Below are 27,241 nucleotides of genomic sequence, written 5' to 3' on the forward strand. Positions count from 1 at the left end.
TTTGTTAAATTGTTCGTTTATATTTGCTTTTTAAAGTTACAGTTTTTTGTTATAGCGGTTAACGATTGAGTTAAATTAATAATTGGAAAGAAAGGTCTGTTATTGAACGGAAATTTATAGATGATAGAATTACACCTTGCAATTCCTTGAGGCTTTATAAAGACCAATGTTGAGTAACTAAGTAATGATAGAGTGGGTATAAAAACGTTTACCCGCTGTAAATCTAAGGCGACATTCTACTAAAGAATCTAGTAAAACAATATTTCTCTTTAACAAGTCAGTCTTTTCAAATTCAAAATAAAATTTATTTACACAATTTCCATATAAAAGTAATACATTACTCTCGTTAACAAAACACATAGCAGACTCATAGTCTCCCAGAACTAATAACAATTGCAAATATACAAGGAAGCATATTTTTTGGATGCGGTAAATATTCAGATAGCGTACCGAACGTTTGGAAGCAGATTAACGCACCGACCGAAATCGGGCAAGATATACGAGGCGTCGATACAGTAACATAACAAGTTTCGTGATCAGAATTCACCGCGGAACAATCACACCGACCCGGACATGAATTGATAGGCGTTTCGCTCTCTGATTAGACAATCAGCTATATACAATAGTGGCCGACAGCGCGGACGGTAAACATCAAAGCTAGTCTATTCAGACTAATGAAAAGGCGATACCTATGTTTTAGATCTAGGGTTTTACAATGGGTGCAGCTAAACGCTCCATATGACTTAAATTGTTGATAGCTCGCGAGAGATAAAATGGAACAATTCTAATATTTTTTATCTCCTATAGAAATCGGTTTATTGTAAACGTTAATAAGAAAAAAAAATGAATGTAGGCATGTAACCGATAGAAATAAAAATATCTATATTTATTCACTCTATGAAAGGATAAGGTTAAAAAACGATTTGTTTTTTTTTTCAAAATGGATCAATTACCTCCTCCATTATAGGAATATTATAATTTTGTATATCCGAGTATGTAAGAAGGACGATAATTACAATGACGACATGCCTAGAAATTGTGATTTGGATTGACCGGCGGAATGACGGGTGTCCAATGATTTTAATTTGAGGGAGACGGATTTATTTCTCCATCTTCAGGGTTCTTCGTTTTTCACTTGATTACAAACAGCCCCCCCCCCCCCGTCTCTCCGCGAAAAAAGGAAGGAACACATCATCAGGGACCAGACAGCCAGACAGAAAACAGGCGACAAGTGGAAGACATCCACGTTTCATCCGATCAGTGTGTGTACCTGAGGCCAAAATCTATTTCCTTTCCCACCCTTTTCTCATAAGGATAGGAAGGGAATGGGAAGTAATTTGGCAGAGGAGGGAATGTTTATTAGTTGAAAATATCATTCTGTGCGTCCTTTCCTCGTCGATTAAAGGTAACGCAACGCACCTGCAATAGCAAATGACTATGAGCAGTGGTCGCTTCGCTATTTCAGCGACTTCAGGTGCCTTACAATGTATTAAAATTGTTACTGACATATAACATCATGTTTGCAGTAACATTCCACGTTATAATAATCGAGTTACATTATAAACGTCATTTCTTACGAGTGTTGAAAAAAGATGGTAAAACTTGTACAAGTTTACCGTCGATTGTTTTTATTATCATTTTAAAACTGCAATGAAACAAATCATTTCATATCGCGTGCGCATAAATTCAACATCAAATGCCGACGATCGTACCATTTGCCGATTGTAAACGATTCCCACTTCAATTTTTGTTTGTAATATTGATATATAATTCAGTTTAGACTAGTTTTGTTGTTGACGTTTTTGATTCGAGATGAGTTAGTAAAACAAGTACACGAGATAGTCTTTATTTCTAATGTTCTTATACATTACACCTTGAAAATCTATACCGATTATGATTCTACACAGGCTTCGTCTCATTTTAAGTATATAAAAAAAATATGTGCAAAATAAATTGTTTTTAAATTTAGTGGATGCCCAAAGACCCCAACCACATTCCGTATTATTGACTAGGACAACATAGTACCAACATTCTAGAAACATCTAAAATTATAAATACTGCAATTTAAAAAGAGAACGCACTAATGTGCAATAATCATAAAATTATTATACGTTAATAGCGTGCTAATTTTCACTATCGCTGTCCGCGGTCGACGAGCGCGCGATCAGCATACGCTATTAGCTTTTTTTCGGGTTTTTCTCACACTACCTGGTCACTTGACATTCAAACGGCCACCTCGCAGTTCCCCATCTCAACTTCATACGTGGAATGATTCGTTTACAAAATTTCGAGAAACGGAACCGGGATTTAAAAACAAATTAGTCGTAAATGACGCGATGTTTCAAGGCCTAATTCTATTTAGTACGCAAATGGAATCATTTAATTGTTTTTTTCTAAAAATTTATGGGTCCAATGTTGACATATCCGTTCCGCGAACGATGCGAGGTACTTGTTGAGATTTAGTAAATATTGTCTTGGTGAAACATTTATTTTGTCGTTTATTATGAAAAAAATAAAATAAAACACATAATCTTTTATTATAACAATGTTCTTAAATTAATTAGGTGATGAATTTAATTATCTTTCTAGAATCTGTTTTATACGTCATGGTTGCCTACTCTATGGTATGCTTACTCTTTGGTCCTGTGATAGATGAATTTTGCAGTTGTGTCAATTTATAACCAAAATAGTATCATATCTCAGGTTTTCTTAAAATAATTAGCAATTAAATAATATGTGTCTGTATCAATTTAAAATTTGTTTAATTTAATTGTTTCTCTCATCTTGATTCGAGATCTATAAAGTCTTTCGACCGCCTTTTCTTAGTCCCTCACAAAAAATCTCGTCGATGTAACTCATAAGTTCATGTCGCGACGCATTCCTCTGAACACAGCTCGATTCGGGAATCGTTCGGCTATATACAGAGTGTTGTTAGAAATTCGGTTATTAAATGCTTTTTTTTGGGAAATAAAGCATAGTATATTAATTTATCTCAAGAAACGTTAATTTTAGCATTACACTTATATAATTTAAATTTATGTTTGATTTTGATTGAATTTACTCTTTAAATGAAGTATCCAGAGGGTCTTTTTTAACTTATAATCCTGTCGTATTAGTTTTTGGGAACGGGATCCACCTGTATGCACGACTGGGTCCGGTGGCGCCGTCTCTAAATTCTCTGTCGGCCGATGCGCGATGCCGCGATAGGGGCCCGTACATGTATTATGTATAACAAATGGGAGACATCGAAAATAAAGCACGGGGAACGGGAGCCAGTATAGCCGCTTGGCCCTGAATTCGTGGGTCCACGCCACGTGGATGCATTCTCGACATTTCGCCACTGTCGTACTGGCCGCGGCAGCACGACGCCATTTTGTTGTTATTTTTTTCCTTCCTTGGCTCGCGACGTTACAAATTTTAGCATCGTCTGTCAAGTTTCGTATTTAGCGGAATATTATATGTTTTTATATTGTTCAGGACAATCTGGATAAATAGAGATATAGTGAAATTATACGAAAAACTAAGGAATTAGGATACACTAGTGCAAGAAAAATTGACTCATGCCATATTAACATAATATAATGCGAAACTGTCTAACACAGATATTATATTCCGACAATTATATTTTTTTATACCAAAAGACTTATTTTAACTTAGCTTTTATTACTTGAGTCTATTGGCGTGTTATGTGAAATCGATTTAAGTATCCGATAATTGTGGGCGATGCGACATTTCTCAATGCACGTCCCGCCGACTTGCCGGCGGAGTCTCATGCCCTGATAAGAAATCGACTCACGTATATGGAGCGGCAGCTAAGTGAATGTGTATCACCGTATTTTGGCTAATTGTTTGCTTTCCACTTGTAATTAATCGTTACTTAATTGCCTCCAATCTCAAATAGATTTCTAGTGTGTTGACTCGATTTGATTTCTATGCGTGTGTTGAATTTTATTGGTTAACTCGCAATTTTAATAGTTATTAAGCAAATATATCGAACTTCTATGCTAAGGGCTCACTTAGTTACAACTAGCTACAGCTGCATCCGCATGAAGTTATGAAAATTTTATTTTTATTGTTTACATTTGTCAAATTCTTAATTGCAAATGTCAAAATTACTGTTACCATAAAAACCTTACTTCTTTAATGTTGGCTGCATGTAGTTGATGGTCCCATTTCCACATGAAGTTTTTTCCAATTTATTTACCGCCAAAGTTTAATAGTGTGAAAATATGTGAACTAAAGCGTGTCGTAAGTGTAGGACTTTTTATTAAACAAGGAATTATTCAAATAAATGCAGTCATTTCTGAAATCCTACGCCACAAAGAAGTGTGTGTTTACGCATTATTATATTAGTATAGATTAAACCACTCTGAGTGTAGTAGATTTGGAATACCTGTATTTGTTAACATAGTTATTGTTGCTAACGTAATGCAATAAGAAAGTTAAATATGTGTGAATGTTGGAATTATAAATGGCGTGCATCGATTGTACATGCACGGCTTCTTGTATGCAGATTGTTTAACTACGTTTGTATTAGGTAAAGCAATGCTAAATATGCTAAGTATTGGTCTTGGTGGCCAGTGTTTAATCATCTCTTTATTTAAAAAGAAAGTCTTTTATAGAGCACAGATTATAAAATGCATTAAGAGGATAATCGAATTAATAAAAATAGAAAATCGATATTAATCTCACTCCTTACTGATATTATAAACGCAATATTTGGATGGATGGATATTTGTTAGGGTTTTTAGCTTAAATTATTGAATGGATTTTGATGAAATTTGGCATGGATGTAGAGTATAGTCTGGAAGAACACATGTACTACTACTTTTGTTTTTTTTTATTACTACGTGGACGAAGTCGTGGGGGAAATCTACTTTGACATAAAAATGAATGATTACCGTTTCTCGATTGTAAGAAATGTAATATTTGATAAATAAATCATTCTTTATCGCTATGATCTAATCCTGAATACGTTAACTTAAATATTCCACGTGTTGTGATACACTGAGACTCTGACATCTTGTCTGTGTCAACTTTTTTTTAACTCATCCGGCTAATCGACACTTGTCCAAACGACAGGCTGCCGGTACGTACGCTCGATCAAACGTCCCGCGTTTTTATTTGTTTTTCTTTTTAATAATCGTCGAAGGCTGAATGATGACAGTGCCAAGTTATTGATTGCAGTTTGAACGGAGTTTTTAATAAAAACTAACTACGTGGAATTGTTTTTTAATAGTGTCAGGGTGTTGTTAATGTTCCCTTTAACGCTTTGTTTCAGAAAGAAACTTCATTAAAGCAAATTATAAAAGAAAAAATTCGCGCAGTTGAAGTATTGACAGTCTATTTGTAACTACAAGTAAAAAACCGTATCTCTCTTCTTACCATACTACTTCTAACTATTATTATAAATGCAAAAGTTTGAATGGATAGGTGTTTGTTGGAGTTTGTAGTCTAAGCGTTTGAACGAATTTGGATAAACTTTGGCATACATGTAGAGAATAGTCTGGAAGAACACATAAGTTACTTACTTTTTTATAATTCCACGCGGACAAAGTCTTGTAACTTAAAAATTCCTAATTTTAATTAAATGTAATATGTGTGAAGTTGACATATAAGTGCACTGCACCGTGAAACGTATAATTAGTATAGACTAGCTTTCACCCGCGACTCCGTCCGCGTGGAATGTAAAAAAACAAAAGTGAAAGTAGCCTTTGTGTTCTTCCAGACTATCCACTACGTCTATACCAAAATTCATCGAAATCCGTTCAGCCGTTTAAGCTACAAACTAACAAACATCCATCCATCCATCTAAACTTTCACATTTATAATATTAGTGAGATTAAATTCATAGGTGTAATAACAATCTGGTATTATTTATATAGTCCGCATCTAGTATTCGAATCGTTAGCTGCCAATTGGACGTAATTGAAAACAGATCGATTTGTCCACCAAATTAGAATACCATTGAGCTAACTTCCAGACTAGACGTTACATCTAAACATAGAAGACTGTAGAGAAGAATAAGAATCTAGAACAATATTTTAAAGTTGTACACTTGATAAAAAAATTCACGCAAAAGTTTATTCATGTTAGTTCCTCGTAATTATATTTTCGTCGGTATTAGTGAAAGATTTTAGTAATTCCAAAGATTTCTGGACAGATTACCGATGAACGTACATATAAAATTATTTTTCAGAACAACGCTTTATTACCACACTAGCTTTAACCGCGACTTCGCTCGCCTGGATTAAAAAAACAAAACAAAATCTATGCCAAATTTTATCCACATCCGTTCAGCCGTTTACGCTACAAACTCTAACAAACATCCATCTTTGCATCTAAACTTTTGCATTTATAATATTAGTATGATTAAAACCTTATTTCAATTATTATACGAACTTTTATGTTGATTAAGTATTTCTATGAAGTTACACTATATTAGGCCATTTTACAGACAAATTGATTTCAAATTTGGTAATAGAGCCTAAATCTTTTTACTTAACAAAGTTTGTAAGAGATTACGTTCCGTGTAATGCAGCATTAAAGCGATTAGGATACCTCTAGCGGGCACAATGCGGTGTGAAGGAAGGTCTGAGCCCACCCCGGGGTGTAGGCGCCGCACTGCAAGGTTACAACGCGCCCTTATCTACATCTGACATCCATGGAGACGCCTTTCATATTTAAAAGTTGCTCATTTTTCATGTTTAATTTTTGATTTAGTCTTCCCTTTTTTATTTTGATGGTATTATTTTATGACGATATCCGCTTTGCTTTATTGAAATTGATTTTTACGATCGAATTGATAAAAGTGCTGTCATAAAATTTTATGCAACCTCAAATTCTCTTTAATTTTTCATATACCTACTTAAGTTTTATGGGTTGGTCTTTTTACAAACAGAAAATTTTTAGGAGACTGCTTATATTGTAAGATACGAATGTTTCGTCAGTAAAGTATAAATAAAAAAAACAGTTTAACATATGTTTAAGTTAAATTAAATTAAATTTCAGTTTGATTCAAACTATTTAAAAAAAAAGTAGAAAGCGACTCTACGGTTTGTTCTGTTGATTACGCGTGCTACTGTCGACGACGACGGCGCGCTGTTCTCTCTCAGGGTCTATTACGAATATTTGTGACAGTTGCGAGAACGCATTCGTAAAGCATCGACAAAATTTGTATGAGATTTCTTGATGTACTTTACGACCGGTTGGTGCGCTGTACAAATTTAATATAAATTTTGTCGATAACGTTACGAAAATGTTCTCACAAATATTCGTGATCAGACCTTTGCTCGATAAGACAGACGAAATGACACCGCTTTTTGTTAATCGTTATTTATAGCTTTTTTTCTTATTTTCGAATCTTTTTAAGCGAACCGACTTTTGTTTCAAATCAAATCGTCCGTAAACCGAGCGGCGTGTTTCAATTAAACGAAAATGCTACTTTTGTTTTTTTTTCTGTCAAACAACTTACAAAAAACGTACTTTGTCATTTTTTGCTATCTAGTTATAGCAAAAAAGCTTTTAAAAGTAGCTTAATACTTTACTATCAGAATTTAAATCTATACTAATATTATAAAGAGGAAAGATTTGTATTTTTGTATGCATTTAAATAACTCGATTTTAAAAATTCGTTCACCGTTAGAAAGGTAATTCATCTCTAAGTAACATATCATAGGCTATACGAGTATTTTTTTATTCACGTGGTTGAAGTCGCGCGAAACTTAGTTAGTTATAAATAAATGAAAATAAATTTGAAATACTGGCAATAAAGATATCAAAATAGCTTTATTTAAACATTTGAAATATATTTTTTTAATAATTTTATCAGTGGCCAGTATGATTTATTTTAAAGTTTAATTTTAAACATGTAAAATGGCGGATAACAAAAGCGAGTGCTCACTCGATAGCATTAAGTGTAAAGTGTGGTGTGGCACGCCATTGTCGACCAACTTTGTAAAACGGGTTATTCATATTTCATATTTAAAACACATTTATTCTTATTAAAAGTTTTTAATTTAATAATGTTTTTATTTTCGTTAGTAAATACTGGTCAAAAATAAATCTATCCTTAGTATTAACTCCTTGAATTTTGCATCTAATCAATATTTAAATACTGTTACGTAAACAATAACTATATCAGATACAATATTGAATTTAAAAAAAATAATGTAAAACGATACACTAGTAATTATTAATTGCTACATATTTCAAATTATTTTCTGCCGAACTAAAAAAAACACACATAGTTAACTTGAAACAAAAGTTAATAATCAATTTCTTTAAAAACAACGTAATGGCTGTTAATAAAATTTTAAAACTGCAATTATTTTTATTAATTACCACGATGGTGTTCAGTGGCTGAATTTGTTTATCTTAACGGTCGATCGTGGCTGTACATCACGCCAGTTTGTGCCCTTAGAGATTTGCTTTACACACACTAATGTAACTATAGATATAGATAAAATATATATGAAAACAATAATAAAAAATACAAAAATAATTATAAGTAAAATAATACGTACAGCATGAAGAATTAAAAAAAAACTATGAAGGCAACTTTGCTATAACTAAAGAATGAAAGCAGCAGGAATAAAAGAAAATTATAATAATAAAAAGAGTGTAGATAGAAACTAAAAAAAAAATTAGTTAATTATACAATATTAAGAAAGTATAAATAAAATCTTTTTAAAGTTGTATTTTTGGATTTTTGTATGTATTTTATTCGCACAAAAACTACTTGGTCGATTATAATTTAATTTATTATCCATTAGAAAGATGATTTATTTGTAAGATAGTCTATTTTTTGTATTATTTTTTAATTTCACGCCGGCGAAGTCGCGAGCAACAGCTAGTTGTTCATATTTGGATTACTACTTACATATAGATGGGAGGGTGATCAAAATGTGATTAGCTAATTATTATGTAATACAATCAGTCATCCATCGGTATGTTCGTAGGTCGAATGAAATGCACCACAATTCCCTTGTCTGCGAACCTTATAAAGCAACGTACACACTAGTAATTCGCTCTAAGCGACACGAAAACTTACGCAGTAGGGATGTGATCACAGGTACAGAGGTTTATACTATCGATAGTTTAAAAAAATGTAAAAAACGGATTATACATTTTTTTTGAAGTTCATCTGTTTGTCGAAATTTTAATACATTTATGTAAATTACTGACTTAATTCTTAAATAAGAAACCGTAGATTTGTATGTTACGCAGCGCGCACTGAAACACCTTAAAAATAAAATGTTCCTTCCAACTTTTTATATATCTAAATACACTATTCTATTATAACTTTCCTACATTATTACTTTTCATCAACAACACTTAATAGTACGCAATAAATTCTATTTTATTACAGAAATTGTAATATTTAACTCATTGTAAAAGATTTCGTTACATTTATCGATAATAAATATAGTAAATAACATACGACAGAAATATATCAAACATCGACATTAACATACCTCAGTGCAATCCCTATAATAACGCTCTATAGTGCTGCTGTCGGCTGATTCGCGTGAAAGCCGAGCTGCGTCGATGACTGGCGCCCAGTCACACCATCGCTTCTACTATAGTTTAACTTCCTCATTAACACCTGTCACTAATTACACAAATAAATCTGCCAACATAATTAAAAAAAATAAAAGAATGTCTACAATTTTAGACTAGATTAACACTCGTATGTAATTAAAAGAAGAAAGGTGTTGATAATCAAATTTTAACGTTTAAATGAGGTCTTCTAATGATTATATTATAATAGTGTCAAGAGATATTCGAAACAGCTTAATAGAACCGGATTTGAAGATTATATCTTACTTCTTAATAATATTATAAATGCAAAAGTTTAGATGGATGGATATTTGTTAGAGTTTGTAGCCTAAACGGTTGAACGAATCTCGATGAAATTTGGCATAAATGTATCGGATACTCTGGAAGAACCACTTTTCTTTTTTTTTAATTACACGCGGATGGAGTCACGAGCGAAAGCTAGTAGTATAATAATTAAGAACTATTTAGTTAACGGAATAATTAATTAATCTGTTAAATCGTGACAAAGATAAAAATCACAAAATAACTAAAGTAGGCAGAAGCAGGTGTTTTCAGTTCACCAAAGATGTTGATCTTTTGATTACAAAGTTACATATGAAGCTTAAAACCTTTTTGGTTTATGAAACGTCGGGTCTAATTAATGCATTTAAACAATATGCATTAACGGGTTAATTAAGATTATAGGTCGGTTGTGGCAGCACTCGGCCGAAGCCACAAGAATGCGTCACCGTGAGCAGATGCCTCGCCCCACCCCTTGTCGAATGCCTCCTTCATCCCCCTCTTTCTGTCGCAACGACACTTTTAAAACGAATTTTTATGATGACCTACACTGACTATCGTAATATCAATGTAATACTAAAATTATTTTCAAATTAATTTAATTTTCATCTAGTAACAAGTGGGGTAAATAAATAAATGAAAAAAGCTTTGTTTCATCGCTGATAAAAAAAATTCCGTTCGGTGATTTTCTTTCATTGTTTTTTGATATGAAATACAGATTTATTTTGTTTACAATTATACTGTCTGCAGCTGTTGTTAGTGTGCTTATTATCTATACTATTATAATAAAGCGTAAACACACACTTCTTTGTTGCCTAAGATGTCAGCAATCACAGCATATTTTCGAATAACTCTTTTTTTAATAATAAGCCCTACACTTACGTCACGCTTTAGGCTGTATTCACGTCGTTAAACTTAGGGATAAATGTTTTGGATAAAAACCCTAGTGGGAAAGAGACCATAAGTTGTTGCCAACATCGAGGAAGCAAGGTTTCCATGGTTTGACATCATGTCAGGCCATTTTGACATTTGCAATTGATAATTTGACAAAAAAGCAATGAAATGAAATTTTTATAATTTTATACGGATGAAGTCACATGGTACAGCTAGTTTTACATAAAGTATACTCTATACTTATCAACTTAATAAGAAAAAAATATTTACTTAAAGGTGTTCTCTCAGGACCGCTGGTATACACTTGTAAGCCAGCTAGTTGTGTGGCCTGGCATGCCAATTATAACTGTCAATGTTTATATATAATGTCGCAAATCGTTCAAATTCCTGATAACATAATGATCGATCATTCAATAAATAATAAACACTTGTTTGTCGACTTATCGTTTACGAAGTCCACTGGAATTATTTGTCCAACTAACAAGGGAACGCTTTAAGGTGTTCACGGAGGCACTGTTTGATATATGTGATTGACAATCGAAGCTTATCTCATTTATTCAACCCACCAATATGTAAAGAACCGTACGTGTATGGGAAAACTTTGCTGTAGGATGTCTTTATAAAGTGGGTAAACAACCAGTGAACCTTGACCCCCCGCCGCTCGTTCAGATAAAGCTGAATGCACAACAGTAGCGATCGGTAGCGACGTGTCATAGGTCATGTTATTCTGGTAAACGTTTGTTGTAAGTTTTAGTTGGTGTCGGATTACTCAGCGGCGACAGGCTGCGGTTTGCGGAGGGAAAATCAGTATTTTGCCACGTATGGCATCTTTATAGATCCGTACGCAACGTTTGTATTAAATGCTCTTTGTTTCTTTTTTAAAATGTAAATGCATGTGACACACTCATTTTTTTATTCTTGAATAACTACCAATTTTGATGAAACTTCTGATGAAACTTTTTATGGTATTGGTTGATATTAGTGTTATATGCATGCGTAAAGTACTGAAATTCTCACCTATACTAACATTATAAAGATTCGTATTTTTATATATATTGAAATAACTAAAAAAACTACTGGTCTGATTTAAAAAAATCTTTCACCATTAAAAAGCTACGTTATCAGTGAGTAACATAGGCTATATTTTTTTTAAAACCACGCGGGCGAAGTCAAGTATTTTATAACAAAACAAATACCTTTTCTCCAAACTCATAACATAAATGGAACCCAACAAGTTCTTATCAGAGCAGGTGACGTAACCTCTTTAACTCTACTTGCATATATTATACTGCTATTTAAATAATTGACCATTCGGCTTCCGTTATCAAACGTGTCCATTGCCGAAACACTCACGAGAAAACATATTGTCGTCTCACTCATTTTCATTTAATAAATAGAGATGACAACAAAATTTTCGTACAGTTCAAATTCATAGTTAATTGAAGCGACATCGAATGGGAAATAGATAATGAGTGTCCGAGAATATTTTATCATTCCAAAGTGGTCTATTAGTCGTAAATTCGGCTACCGAATAAACCAATTTGCCTTAAAAGTTTCAATTGAATTGTAAATTAAGAGAGAATGTTAACTTGGAAGAAAAAGTTCTATACAAACCAGACACAAAAGGTTTACAAAATTGAGCTAATCTATAGTTCAGATAGCACGCATAACTTTGTATAATTCGCACTAGTTTTTAGTCTCGCTTTGATTCCTATGTGCTTATATGCAGGTGCGCTACGAGATTTTAGTTGTGCAACTAAACAGTTGAATTGGTTGCGAAACAATTGACAATCTCACAACTATTGTGCGATAGTTTAGTCAAAGGTGTGCGCTTGCTCTATTTCTATATATATTTTTGTTATTAAAACCTTATTAGGTAAAACTATAATTAGTGGTAGTGTTAGATCTAATAGGAAACTATTGTTTGATTTAGTTAAGTTAGCTATAGAAATATTTTATAAACATTTCCTCATTTCAATCAACACTTTTATATGTTTGATATATCAATTACTAAATATGTACATAGTTACATACCAAAATAGTTCATTTACTCGTAACTTCGAAATTCGTGGCATACCGGAAGAGTTTAAACAACTCTTTATAAAGGCGTTAATTAAAAAATGTTTGTTATTATGTTGACAAGAGATTTGTTATAGTTTTCCGTTTGTATGTATGTCTGTTATTTTTAACTACAGTCAGAACCTTTAGCGGTGTAGCATTTAAAGATATTGCCTTGTTCCATTTTCATTCAATTGAATTTTAAACCTATATTCTTTTGGTTACTTTTAATCGTCGTTGTATCGATGCGTATAAAACTATCAAATGACGTTATTTATTAAGGTAGAACACAGCCAGATTTCCCGATAGTACCCACTTGAAGAATACTATGATGAATCTTATTATTCCAAAAGGTTTTTCGAAGGCCCAATATTAAGACTATTCACACTCTCGTAACACTAAATAGCGGGACTTATTAAATAGGTGGAAAGTCCCTTAATTTCGTAAACTGTTTACGGATGTCATCTCGCGTTCAAAGTTCTTCGCAGAATAGCAAGTACTAGGGGCACATAAAGTGTAGTACACAGTCAGAGGAAGTTAGTATGCACGGTCGCGCGCCGCACGGCACGACACGACATCCATCACCTTGTCGGCAAAGCGGTCCGCGTGTCCATCACGTAACGCCGATAAATCACCGCTCTAATGAGCCTTAAGCTGCATTCACACTGCCGCTAAACGAACGATTGCCGTTTAATTGTCACTGCCTGAGAACCAATCGAAGTGTACATTTCCATAGACACGGATGCTTTCGAATTTCTCTTTGAAAGTATGCAGATGTAACAAACGAAAGAATTTTTACGGTAGAAAAGTACCTCTATTACTTTCCATTGATATACGGAATTAGTTCATCTGTTTCAACACTCGTACAAATAGTCTTTGTGTAAACCTACCTTAAATTAAATAAGCGGTTTTACTTTTTACCGTTTACTACTAAATTGTAGTGAAATGTTAATGCTTAAGTTTTATTACTTAGCCGACCACTAGATTAGTAATTGATAATTGCTTAAGAAAAAGAATTGGTAACTGATTGTATTGTTTATTATAAAACGCATTCTTAAAACAATGAAGGTAAACCTTCAAGTATTAAGGATGCGGGTTGTATATGGTTTTAATAATTGTAAAATATTTACTGATGATTTCGCACCTGATGTAGGGATGGTAAAACGCTAGGAATATCTCAAACGAAACATACTTGTTTAGTTCATAAAAACGGTGTTTAATAGTGTCTATTGATAAAGAACAGTGTAATAACATTCATCTACGCATATTTTAACTTTCATAAATTATTACTTTTTATAACAAGATTCGTAGTGTTATAACAGTCTATCTACATAATTATCACACACAAGCACTTGTTCAGGTGGGTAACAGCCAGCGAAGCGCTGTAATTTCATTTTTTTTACTTTATGTTAAAACATTTTCATAATGCTTTTATGCAGGCTTTTTTATTAATTTTATGATTTAATTTAATGTTAAAACTGCAAATAAATTATGAATGTTTCAACATAAATGATATATACTCTTTTGTGTAAGCCTAGTTTGTAAGTGTCCCGATCGCATAATGGACGATGCGACTTCCGATTTACAGACAAATGTTCCCACAAATGAAGTTTCGCGTGTCCGGACTGGACGCGAAAGCGAAATACATCCTCCTGCTCGACATCGTCGCAGCTGACGACTACAGATATAAGTTCCACAACAGGTAGAGCATTCATCTATCGCCAGGATATCAGTATCGCCATCTAACCTCCATGTATCCTAAGAACGAAAATTTGGCGCTGCAATCGCATCGCCAGATTGTCGCCCGCCATCTCACAAGTGACAGCGACAACCGTCGATTGGCGACACTCCCACGGATTCCGATCTCACCCGTTACTTTCGCTTAGCTTGTGATGCCGCCCACACCTCGCTCTAATCTTCAATTTCGATTGTTTTAATTGCACTGACGATTTGTTCGATACACGCTCAATTTAAGGGCAACGACATGTAACACACGTCGCTTGGAATCGACCGATTAAGGATTCAACACGCATCCATCGGGTAATATCATTAAAATATCTTTGTCTCAAACACCGCTGCGGTGACGTGAAAAAGGCCCCGGCAGTCGAGGTGAGAAATGCCAACGCGATTCTCTGCATTTTAGTTGATTAAACGAACGCGACTCAAGCTGATTTAGACGATGAAAAACTATACATGACTATTCGGAGAGATCGATCGAGTAAATGTCGATCGGCGATGACGTGACGCGATAAGATGAACACAGATTCAAATCCGAGTGACGCTGCGCCGGAGACGATGCAGGTTTGGCAACGTCGAGATTTACCGATAAACTTCAATTTAATATTCGTTAATTAATACGATCCGAGCATTCCGAGCCGAAGATCTGTTCGTGAGTCAGCGACGCGGCCGACAAAGACGACCGCCGCCCGCCGCCTAGCGCCGTTAATATGGTAATTAATTACTACAAATCATTTGTACATAAATTATTTCGGCAATTACACGATTGGTGATTTCGAAATTCGCTCCGGTTGTTAGTTAAAGCTTAGCTCTGTTAGTGTTTTGTGCGGTACCAAATTCTGTTGCGTGCGTCTGCATTGTCTCATGTGCGTCCGTCACAATCTCTCACGAGAACTGCACAATGGCGGTATCGCCGACCTTTTTACCAATAAATGACGGAAACTATTTCTTTTTGTTTCCAACTAATACTTTGTAACACCTTCTCGACCACATTCAGTTAAAACTAACGGTTATTTCGGTACATAAGAATGTAGATACAAAATATGAGGTCAAAATTAGATCAAGTCAGATTATATCTAGAGAAGACGAAGTAAATAAGATCAGTAATAGATGTCGGTGAGACGATAGATACGAGATCACAAGCTAAAGTGTCAGTTCAAGGAAGTCGTATTCTTGTTAAAAGTGAAACTCGTCCGACAATCGACGCGAGGTCCGTTGCCACAGAGACACAATCCATATTTTCTCTCCTATTGCTTACAGACGTATGTTTCCTGCCTACAAAGTTCGCGTTTCTGGTCTTGATAAAAAAGCAAAATACATTTTGCTAATGGACATCGTAGCTGCCGACGATTGCAGATACAAATTCCACAACAGGTATAAACAAATAACTGGAAAGAAATTAAAATTACATCCGTAGTGGAGACAGAGTCATTGGCAATGTATTAAAAACAACAAATTTGAGGCAAGAAGCATGCGTATGTGTGAAGACGATAGGGATCTGCGTGTTTTAATTACTGTGAACTCGATCCGTGAACTTAGCTGAGAAATAGTCATCAATTCCAAGAATTACGTTTATCACATTGGATTATGTACTTGCAACTACCGTCGGTTTTATAGACATTAGCGATTTTGAACCTTATGCCTCTCGCATTACCGCTGTTATGTTTTATTTCGTTATACGAGACTCATTTAAATATTTGCCGTTTCAATTATGTTCCGCTCAACGCAGATCTCTTATCATTCACATCATTCTTGTTATGCATTGTTAATCTCAGTAATATTGTTGGATTGCTTTATCGTCGCCATTGCATGATTTTTCGTGACCATTTTAACAATTATAAGCTTATTAATTAGTTGCCGACGCCTAATTGTTGCTATGCATGCAGTTAACTCGCGTACTCTGTAGAGACATTTCCATTCCGTTATTAAATAAATATGTTCACGCTTTAGCATCGTTATAAACATTATTATTTATGTCGTCATAATTTTACTTATATATGCGCGCACCTGTCTCTGTCCCGTGTTCTTTTAATTACAATCTTTCTTGATTAATAATTAATTTTGGTAAATAATGACGGGGCTATTATAGATATGGTAAGATAAGAATTCTGGTTTAACAGTATTGGTTGATGTTAAAAGTTTGCTAAAGTCAGCTAATTTTCTAAATGGTTTTTTAATTACAAACAGCTGATAACAGTTGGAGGTGAGAGATATTTTAATTATAAATTAGGGTAGTCGCACTTTTTATCTCGCAGTCTAGCCGATAATTTCGAATTGCATTAATGTTCTTTCAATCGAGTTTTTGTCATAAAGATAGTGATATGCTCTAGATTTGAACATGTTTTTTTAATGTTTTGAATTCCAAATTCTGAAACTGAGATAAACAATTTTTAAATTTTTGACATTCAGTAAAAGATACAATAAAACTATGTATATTTACCATTTTACCTAAATTTGAATATTAGTAATTTATATCACGTAAATACGAATAGCTATATCAATACTGTTTACAATTTAAATAAATTGTGTTAATATTGAGACAGATATTGCGTATTGTTTGTTCTTGATTGTTGTAGTTGTAATTGTTTGTTTGTATTTGATTGACCAATGACGTCACGACGTGACGTGTGACGTCTAATGTGACTGTGTTTATCACAACACGTTCCGAATTTAAATTTTTTATGTTTTTGTGCAAGGTTTGCGGCCAGTGTTTTGGTTTGATATCTTTTGCTTTTTAGTGGTAGTAGGCGAAAAGTTCTTGCTTCAATAACGCTTCTGTAAATAATTATAACATGCTAGATATAGATATTTGAATGTATAATATAGTTATTCTTTCAGTATAACATAGTGCAGAGAACTTTAAAAAGCGAAAAGAAAAAGTACTCAAAATTATGCGAATGTTGAAGAAAGTTAATTTGCAAGATCTTTGCACCGGGATATAACGAAAGAATATCACAAAATTTAGTTGAAATTATGTTATCAGTAAAAATTAACTTTTTGTCCCTTTTTGAGAATAAACGTCTGTTCCATTTTAAAAGTAACCTTTATACAGATTAGAATTTCTTTTCTTTCAATTCTACTTCAACTACTTAAAAAAATGTTTTACTTTGCTATTGTCCTGTCTATTATTTCGTTACTCTGTGCAAATGGTTAATCGTGTGCCTCTGTTTCCGGAGCCGATGGATGGTGGCGGGCAAGGCGGATCCCGAGATGCCTAAGAGGATGTACATCCACCCCGACTCCCCCTCCACCGGCGAGCAGTGGATGCAGAAAGTTGTCTCCTTCCACAAACTGAAGTTGACGAACAACATCAGCGATAAACATGGATTCGTGAGTACCTGTTTGTTTATAGCGTAGTTTATTTATTGAATTCAAAACTGGAAAATGGCGTAGTGGAAGCAATACCGCGATCCGTCTGATGAGTGTGGTGTCGGAGGCCTAATTTTAGTCTCTTTTCTTTTCCACCCTTTTCTTAAGAGGAAAGAATGGGAAGGAAAAGTGGATTTGACGGTGGAGGAGACGCATAAGAAGGGAAAATGACCTCTTTATATGCGTCTCCTCCTCCGTCAATTAAGGGTAGGTAACGCGTCTGCAATTGCGGATGTTTATGGGCCAGCGGTCGCTTTCCATTTTGGTGGATTTAGGTGGCCACTTTCCTGTTTGCCACCTTATATTATATATAAAAAAACTATTTATTTGAACTACCGAACACGGACTACAAAGCATAAGGCTATATATATTAAAACCTGAATTGTTGACCTTATTTAGGCTAAGTTTTCTATAAGATTATTACTAAATTATGATGGAGAAACTAAATTTATTCCTATATATATCAACCTATAGACTAATAGTTAGTTACGTATTTATAATTTATATTATCAAATAAAAACTTCAAGCGTAGTCAGTAGGTAATAAAATGTTAAGAACCAGAGTTCAATCTCGGGTCAACGAATCATCGTTAATGTGTGAGCTACGATTACATACGTTAGTAATTTAAAATATTAAAATTCATCGATTCCTAAAAACAATTACGTCTCGTGATTTAATGGCGACATTGCGACTGTTAAAACCATAGAGATTAAAAATATATATAGAGTAAGCATAGTTGACAGTTAGACATTTTTCACATAATCATCACTAACGCTATCTGTTGACAGTCTTAAGCACATGTCTATACAATTGTATTTAATTTAATTGTCAATAGATGTCATTAAATAACATTTAAATGTTTATATTTTATTTTGTGACACTGTTTGTAACAAAATATGAAGCTAAGTTTTGATTTTGTAAAATGTCAATAAAGGCCACGAGGTGACACTAAACTTGACAACATATAACCTGTCAGAGAAAGTACCGATGAAAAAAAATTTGTTCACTATGCCTAGTCTATACATATTTTTCGAATGTCTTTGGTTAACACACTAACCGCCATCTGATCTCATCTTTGTCTGATTTGAATTATTGCAATTAATTAAAAATATTAATTAATTCGTCCTTAAAGTATAATTTAATGTAGCAACATATTTTAGTGCTTTAAATTATCCTAAGACAAATTATTTCAATGATCAGTGAAGATACAAAAGGGGCTCGAGTAGCGGTGGGCGCGTAAACTTTTTGTTGCAAAGCAAAAAGTTTATAATGTGGGTGATATTGTAATTAAAAAGCGGTCCGCGGGTTGGAACCCCTGTCGGCGAGCAGCGGGGGCGCATTGTGACCGCCACGGATATTACGGTTATTTACTTTGGGTAACCATCGACGTTTAGGACGTCTTTGGAGCCACCTTTTCACCGGTTCTATAAAAAAACTATTGTCAAAACTATTCTTTATGATTTTTTAAAGAGAAGGGCGCCTACTTTTTGATTTACAGGAGTTCTTAATATCATCAACAAAAGAGCAGAAGATATTGATGGTAATTAAATTATTTTTTTTGTCATATAGTCGTATATAAATGCTCTAATAAATAGCCTACAATCAAAAGAATACTGGATAAATCGAACTTTCGTAAACTCAACAATTAATTTACATAATATATGGACATCTTAGAAATAACAATCGCTTGTATAAAAGCAAGTCAATGCGGATAATATATTCAAAAAATTGATGTCTATATGACCCGTTGGATTAAAATCTTAAGAGCAAACCAGTCTACGCGTTATCGGTCAAACCATACACGTGGCTCATTAGTTCAAACGTCGTAACATTTGATTTTGATCCAATCAAATACACTAATAGAAAGTCGAGATTTCCTTACTTTCCACAACCCGCCGGTATTCTCTTTAATTTAATTTTAATAGTTCTCGATAAGAATTAGTACGATAAGAACACGGGACCACAGTGTTGCTAGATGTGTTTAAAAAAATAATTCCAGCTTCAATTTAAAAAACGCTACCGAAAACGAAAGCCGGCTCTTCAAGGTAACATAATACACTTGAGTGCGTTTACACCACCGCGATCCAATCATAGATAAGACGATTGTTTTTTTTTTAATTCCGGCGATGAGCTGTTGTTCCTTTTTTTCGTTTTTCAAATGTTTTTTTCTCGTGTCGTCGTTTTTTCCCCGTGTCAGGTCTTTTGTCTTTGACGAGGGACCCGGGTAATTGAAATAACGAACGGTCCCGAGCTTGGTATGCGTAGAATTTTCGTGAACAGCTGACTGGATGAGACGCGATGCATACTTTATACTTTGAACGCTTCCAGTGTTCTTATGATCTTTGGTCCCCTTTTTTTAATGCATTGTAACGTTTAATTGTGAATATCGTAATGTGTTTTAATGTCGATATTAATCATTGTTTAACCCTAAACAGAAAATTCTAATTAATAGTAGTAGAAAGTATTTTTTCTGAAATATCGACATTAACCAAAATTTTTTTTTTCTTTTACCGTGCCCACCATGTTAGAGGAGATACGGCAGAGATGGTATATATAAATAGTTTGGAATATTCTATACTTTTTTGCATTATAAGTAGTGCTGATGAATTCTTATCCCTACGGAGGGTCAGCACAATATGCTCTTCCATACATTTCTATCAGCCGTCATTCTAAATCCACAGTCTTCTTAAGCATATCCTTTCTTACACAATCTATCCTTAGTTTCTTCGGTCTTCCCCTGTCATCAACACCAGCTCACTATACCACTGAGGGGCTGGGAGTCTACCCTAATAAGGGGTGATTAGGCCATCAACCACGCTGGCCCAGTGCGGGTTGGTCGACTTCACACATATATCTTTGAATTTCTACGCTGATATGTGCAGGTTGCATCGCGATATTTTCCTTCACCATACGAACATCGGTTAAATTATGTAAAATATGAAAAATCAAAAATCACATTTGTACATGGCGGGATTCGAACCCAAGAACTGTAGATTACAAGTCAAGTGTTCTAACCCGGAGCTACCGAGGCTCTAATTCTCATAAGTGACTCGAAAATTAATCTAATAGTGCTTATAAACATTGACTTTACATTGTCTAACAACACACTGTAGATACACGGCGACGTCTGTATAGTAACAGGTACGTAGATAGGAGCAGAGATAACGGCTGCGGTGTTTGTTTTGTTTTTTGTCCGCCATTCCCTCCGACACGACATGCCGATTTTCGAATGACCGACCATTCTTCATACAAGATATTATCGTACGCTTGTTAACATCGATTAGTTTTGTTCGATCGGTTAAAAGAATAGCTCTTTATTGTTTTAAAATTTTGTAATAGATAATAGTATGTTATTCTGTGGTCTTGGTTGTACAAGAGATCACATTCCGAAGGTAATCTGATTTATTATTAAACACCATGTAAAATTGATATCCTTTTTGTTGAACTAGGAATAAGGTAGTTCAGATTTTCAACAGAATTGGAGATGGGTTGAAACGATCAACGATAACATTAAAACCTTTAAAAATTGAAGTTCGTACTTCGTCAATTTCTTCTGGTTTAGTGTAGACGGTCTCTTTTACTTTGTAGTACCAATATACATCAAAGTATGTGCCAACAATTAACGATCGTGTTAATTATAAAACTCGATTGGTCTCTGACCAAAAACCTTCGAAGGAGTTGTTCTGTGTAAACCGTTGTGGCAGGTGGAACGGATAAATATGTCGCTTCTAGTTATTAACAGTCGCCTTGTTAATGAGGTGTTCGTGCGAAACAAAGAACCAAGAAAAAATGCCTCTTCAAAAATCGATATTTCTTTTTGTTTTTCAAATGTAGTTTTGACGTGTTTGATGTTATGTGATCTATACGTGATGGTTTTTAATAAAACTTTTTTTTCTACCTTAACATTTTACAGTACAAACAATAATTATAAATAAGTAAAAAATGTTAAACAAATGTTTGATTAAATTGCAATACTCAATGTAATGTCACTCCTAATGCTTACTCGTAGAGATCTAAATTTATTAAATGCCTTTACTTCGACGTTTTTTTTTATTTTATTCTCTTTCGCAAGTTGCCAGTAATCTACACGCCAGTAATAAAATTTAAAGTCGTCACTCAGCAAGGTAGTAGGGCTTGCATCTCAGCAGAGGATATATTGGCTCCGATCTGTTATTTACAACACCGTCAGTGAGACAAACGTTTATAGTGACGCTAACGGGTAGGAACGACGCGCAGGCAATTATGACGACATCGGCTTTAACTGGCCGGCGAAAGCGTTTAATAATTATTATTGGACCTCCTTTATCCGAGTTTATAGCTGGCCACCAATAAAAGTGAGATTAAAAAGCGCCGAACTAAGAAAACCTTTCGGTTATTTCGTAATGGTAGCCGATGTGAGTGTGGGAATGGATCTATTTACATTACCTTATCTGTTTGTGATATTTTTCTTTTATAGATGTGTTAAGAAAAGAAGGTGAAACTGTATTACCCTAATGGGTGGTCAAGATAAGAAAAATACTTCCATGAAGTGTTACTAGTGCATTTAACTTTTCTATCTATCTAAAGTATTGCAAGCTAGATTTGTCAAAGCATTAGAGAATATTTAGAATAATTAATACATTATAGCTTCCAGTCAGTCGTCGTATCCAAGCAAATTACGAAAAGTAATTCGTGGCAGCGATCTTAGGGAGCTTTTGTAGAAACCGGTCTAATTTATAAACACCTACGCATCACAGAGACAGTTAACTGCATAATATGGATCGCGGGTTCGGTATGCGATCAGACATCGGACGGGCATTAGGTAAGCATGAGACACGCTCGCCTGCCGTCACTAGGAATTGGTCTCTGACAGGCCGAGTCGTCTCCCGCCGATAACATCTGATACATAGTCCACTCTACCTTCCTACATTATTTATATGAGATACGAGTACTTTTACGTCTACATTAATTGTAAACGACGCGACGACAAGCATGAAATCTTTCCTCGATTAGGTATAGTGGTAGACTCGCACCCGTATCGCTATAAAAACATCTCGACGGTCCATAATAATGCCGTTCTCCGCCGGGGGGCATATTATTACGTCGATAGCAAAAAGCGCCGTCTGTTTTAATTGTAAAGGGCTAATCTCTGCAAAGTCTTTCGAGCGGCTAATTCGTTTCAAGTAGCGCATTGTGGGCGAGGTGCGGACTCGACGGCAGCTGCCGATGGACATGAAAAAAACGTTTATAAGTCGGTTTATAGCTGCCTACGCTCTTATAGTCTCTATCTTTACAAGATTCCCTTGTTATATTGAATATAGTTTGTATATTATTTGCGTAAGATGTGAATTTCGCACGGGTGTCGGATAAATAAATGGCTACAAACAGAGACACACAAAGGCCGGCAAACCGGTGCGCTTCCTCGAGCAGCAAAGGGCATATGCTTAATTTATATACAGTTATTGATCAAAAGGTGATGCCCTTTGCGAGGCACCGAGCCGTCCTTCTGATCGGTGAGCCCCGCACAAATTGTTCTCAAGCGGAGGGTGGTAAAATCACTCCTCTTCGAGAGGCTAGCTTCATCTTAAATCCTTTGTATGGGCAATAATTTAATTATCGATTGATGTGATTATATCTAATTTTGAACGTGAAGCTATTCCACCATCTTTATTGAACCGACATTTGTGTAAACAATGAGAGTAAAGACTGTTTTAAACATTTCGGTTAGACACACTTCAAAACGTACAGATCGATGTTTCAGTACAAATGTTTTACGTGGAAAACCCATGTTAGTGATGAGACGTTTAGAAAGTTTGAAGATTAAAGTTACATGAAGTCGTGCTTCCGAACTCCACACATGCATATACAGTTTTGTAGCAAGAGGCTTGAGACTGCTGGAAACGTGTATGGGGATTCAAATGTGGCTGTAAGAAGGCATTATTTAAAGTGACTTGATTACAAGTAACTGATGTGATTACAATTATTAGATGTAAATTAAAACTATCACATTGTTATAGTTAACGTAAAGTAGAGATTGTATACAATATTAAAATATTTTAAAGGGCGCTTGTACAAGAATATGGTTCGTTACAAAGTATTTAAACTGTTGAAAGGAACCTTTTGTCAATTACGTAAGCCAAATGGCTATTGTTGGCGAACGAGGTGTAAATTTTAATCCTCTTTGCACTCTTGACTGTTACGTTGTTAACTTAAAGTCCCTTTTTGTCGATAAGTAATTGAGTCTTGGCGCCATAACTTATTTGCCATCGACGCCTAGACAAAAAATAACATTTCCTACATCTTATAAGACCGAATTAGTACCATCCTAGGCCTATGCTTAACTATCGGCTTGTCACGTCCAGGAGTTTTGGTTTAGGTCAATTTTTGTTTGGTAAAACCCAAATCTAGTAATTGATACAGGAAAACGATACGTGCGTGTTCTGTTACTAAACCGTCCATTTGTTATTGGACGCGGCGACAATGTAACCAACAAAGTAACGACAAACATTGGGGTTTGTGCCCAAATACAACTCACTCTTCTTTCCAATATTTATAGAAATATTGCAATACAATGAAAAAATAAAAGATATAATTCCTTCGCACAGCTTATCTGTAATGACCTTTCAAGGAGATGTTTGTTGGACTTACCCAAGAATCAAAACGTCAGCAGTATCTCAGTTTTAAAATGATAACTAAGGACATCAGTGATCAAAATTCTTGTCTGCAAACACTTGTAAGAACAAATTCTTCAAATTTGACAGTTCTCACAAAACCACAGAACATTAATATAATGTGTCATTAATGTATTGACAGCAGCGCAATTGAAAAACGGAACGCGTAAGATGTGTTAAAAAAAAAGAAATGACAACCACGTGAATTGAACTTAAAATTATGTCTCACACTTAGTATAAAAACAATAAAACAAACTGCAAAAATTGCGGTGCGCTACCGAATTTTTATTACCTGTTAATAAAACGTTGGCTTTATTATTAAATGTGGCCATATTTCTTCTATATGTAATTTAAAATTTAAATTTTTAATAAAAAAATTTTACCTTGATTAGTAATACTTTTAAAAGTTAAAAATAAAATATGCATCAACTTATGCAGAGTGCGTTAGTCAAAAATGTTGCTAAAAGTGTAATTTAGTATAAAAAATTATGCAAAAATATTTTCATATAAGAACTCTAGGTAAAAATATGAAAACGAAATGCTTGTTTTCCCACGGGAGGCCAACGGGCAAATATTTGCGACGCATCAAGTTGGGATCAAATGCATTTGTTGTAGCACTTCATAGCCCCTAACATTGTAACTCGAAATTATTTTGCAAAACTCATATATCTCTCTAAAAGTGAATAGTAACCTAAAACTGTATAATAAATAAAATTCAAACACATTAGTTTTACGAATATTACATGTAACATATTTACTGTTTGCTATTTAAAATATAATTTTGAAGTTTTTTTGTAAACTTACAAGCAAGTACAACAATAATAAAAAACCGGGTAAGTAAATACACGTGTTACAGTAAATATAGTCATATTAGCAATGTAGGAAACACTTTTCTTGCTTCATCTCCGTTCATACATCATATATTATAACCAACTCAAAAGCCATTGAAGGCTCTTAGACAGCTTACCTTCGCTTACGATGTTCCCTTCATTCGACATAGAAACGATTCTATATTTTTATATTCGTTATATTCCTTAACTCTTATACAATTAAGTGATTTTTTTTTCTAAATACGTTTAATCAGTCACAATTGAATAAAGTTTGTAACAGGTATTAACTTTTTCCTAATGAAATTCCTTGATTTTTTAAACCAATTTTATATCTTGCAACTTCACAACTAGACAGACTGGCATTCTCTTATTTTTTGTGTATGCTGATGTAATTTTTGCTTGCTGAAATTGACCCACCATTCGACTTTCAATAGTAGGGTTGCACTAATCTATTTGTTTGGTAATATTTGCGATCGGCCCTTCTCATGTTGCGGAAAGTGTCGAACGATAGTCGCACTGTCCCGAAGCGATGGTAAATATTTGACGTTCGCACTTGACACATGTTTGTGAACCCCAACTGGGCTTATTACTGTATTTGTAATTATTCTGACTATATAGAAATAACACGAAATAACATGTCTTTTAGACAACATTTTGGTTCTTTGTATTTTCTCAGCCACATTTGCAGAGCGTGAATATCGCGTGTTCCGACTTGCGTGTCGATACGTGCCTGAGAAGCAGCCATTTTGTAGACCACGAAATTAGCGGGAAAATTGAGAGAACAACACTTCCACAAGTTTCACCCTGCGGAACGTGAAATTTTTATTCAGCGCGACTCCGACGCCCTTCGTCTTTCTCGTCGGCATTAAAAATGAAGACAAGCAAATTCTCGAAATACTTTCAGGGCCCCAACTCCTATAACGATCTCTGTTTTATTGCGTCTTCCGCAAAGGTTTCTATTTGGACGTGTCTATCGAATTCCTCGCGGTTGTGATACAGACTGACGCCGGCGTTATATTAAATTTCTTAGAAACCTTAATTTGTCAAAGCGACTTTCATTCCATACTAAGATGACTTGTATTTGTAGAACTTTAGAACATGCTTTTCTGGTAACTTGAGAAACATTATAATAATTCAAATAATCAAAGATTTTCTTGTTTCGTATCACAAACGTACAAATTTATTTCTACTTTCTTCGCATTTATTAGACCATTTGCCGCCCGCATAGTAAAACTTCAGCAATTTACCCATAGCAAAATTACACCGCAAATTTAGAAACACTCCAACTTTACTCCTATCCAGTCTTTTAGGGCCAATAAAACCGTCACCGGCAACATACTTTCTAAAATTCAAGCGTCACAACTCACGAAAAACTACGAGCGTGTGACAATAAAATGTCCGATACAAGTGGCATTAGGCTGAAAACGCCGAGATGGTCTGAAGGCACGCATGCTCACCACCAATAACAAAAGAACTACCACGACCCTAAGTTTTAAACTATTTCTGTGACACGACACCTACTGATTCGAAGCTTAAAGGTCAACTCAATTTGGTTACTATGAATAGACTTATATACGTAAGAAGGTGGGAGGGTAAATCAAATGCTATTAAGGGGGGTGCCAAACTAACGTTTTCATGTGTTGTTCCTTTTAACGAGTTTCATTTAAGTGGTACGCCTAATGGCGTCGTTTTGATGTTGAATAGGTCAGCACAGAACGTCATTATAATTTGAAAAGAATTTCCATTTTCACACCATAAGAAAGTTAAGAAAATGCCTAAATTATAGAATTTTGTTGTGTAGAAACAATCTCAAATGCTTTTTACAGCAATATTTCTTTTATCAGATTGTAAAAGCGTGGGCAC

The 27,241-nt window shown here is 34.6% G+C and overlaps 1 protein-coding gene across 1 annotated transcript in view; it reads left to right on the forward strand.

Annotated features, from left to right (window-relative positions):
* Positions 1 to 27,241, forward strand: part of LOC106105924 (optomotor-blind protein-like) — a 93,719-nt gene that overhangs the window by 17,476 nt on the left and 49,002 nt on the right. The window contains exons 2-4 of the mRNA XM_013286393.1: positions 14,381 to 14,494; positions 15,790 to 15,903; positions 17,706 to 17,859. Coding sequence (XP_013141847.1) covers positions 14,381 to 14,494; positions 15,790 to 15,903; positions 17,706 to 17,859 — 382 coding nt within the window. The remainder of the gene's footprint in view (positions 1 to 14,380; positions 14,495 to 15,789; positions 15,904 to 17,705; positions 17,860 to 27,241) is intronic.

This window comes from Papilio polytes, unplaced genomic scaffold (genome assembly GCF_000836215.1).
Source record: "Papilio polytes unplaced genomic scaffold, Ppol_1.0 DF824269.1, whole genome shotgun sequence".
In the NCBI taxonomy this organism is placed as follows: Eukaryota; Metazoa; Arthropoda; class Insecta; order Lepidoptera; family Papilionidae; genus Papilio; species Papilio polytes.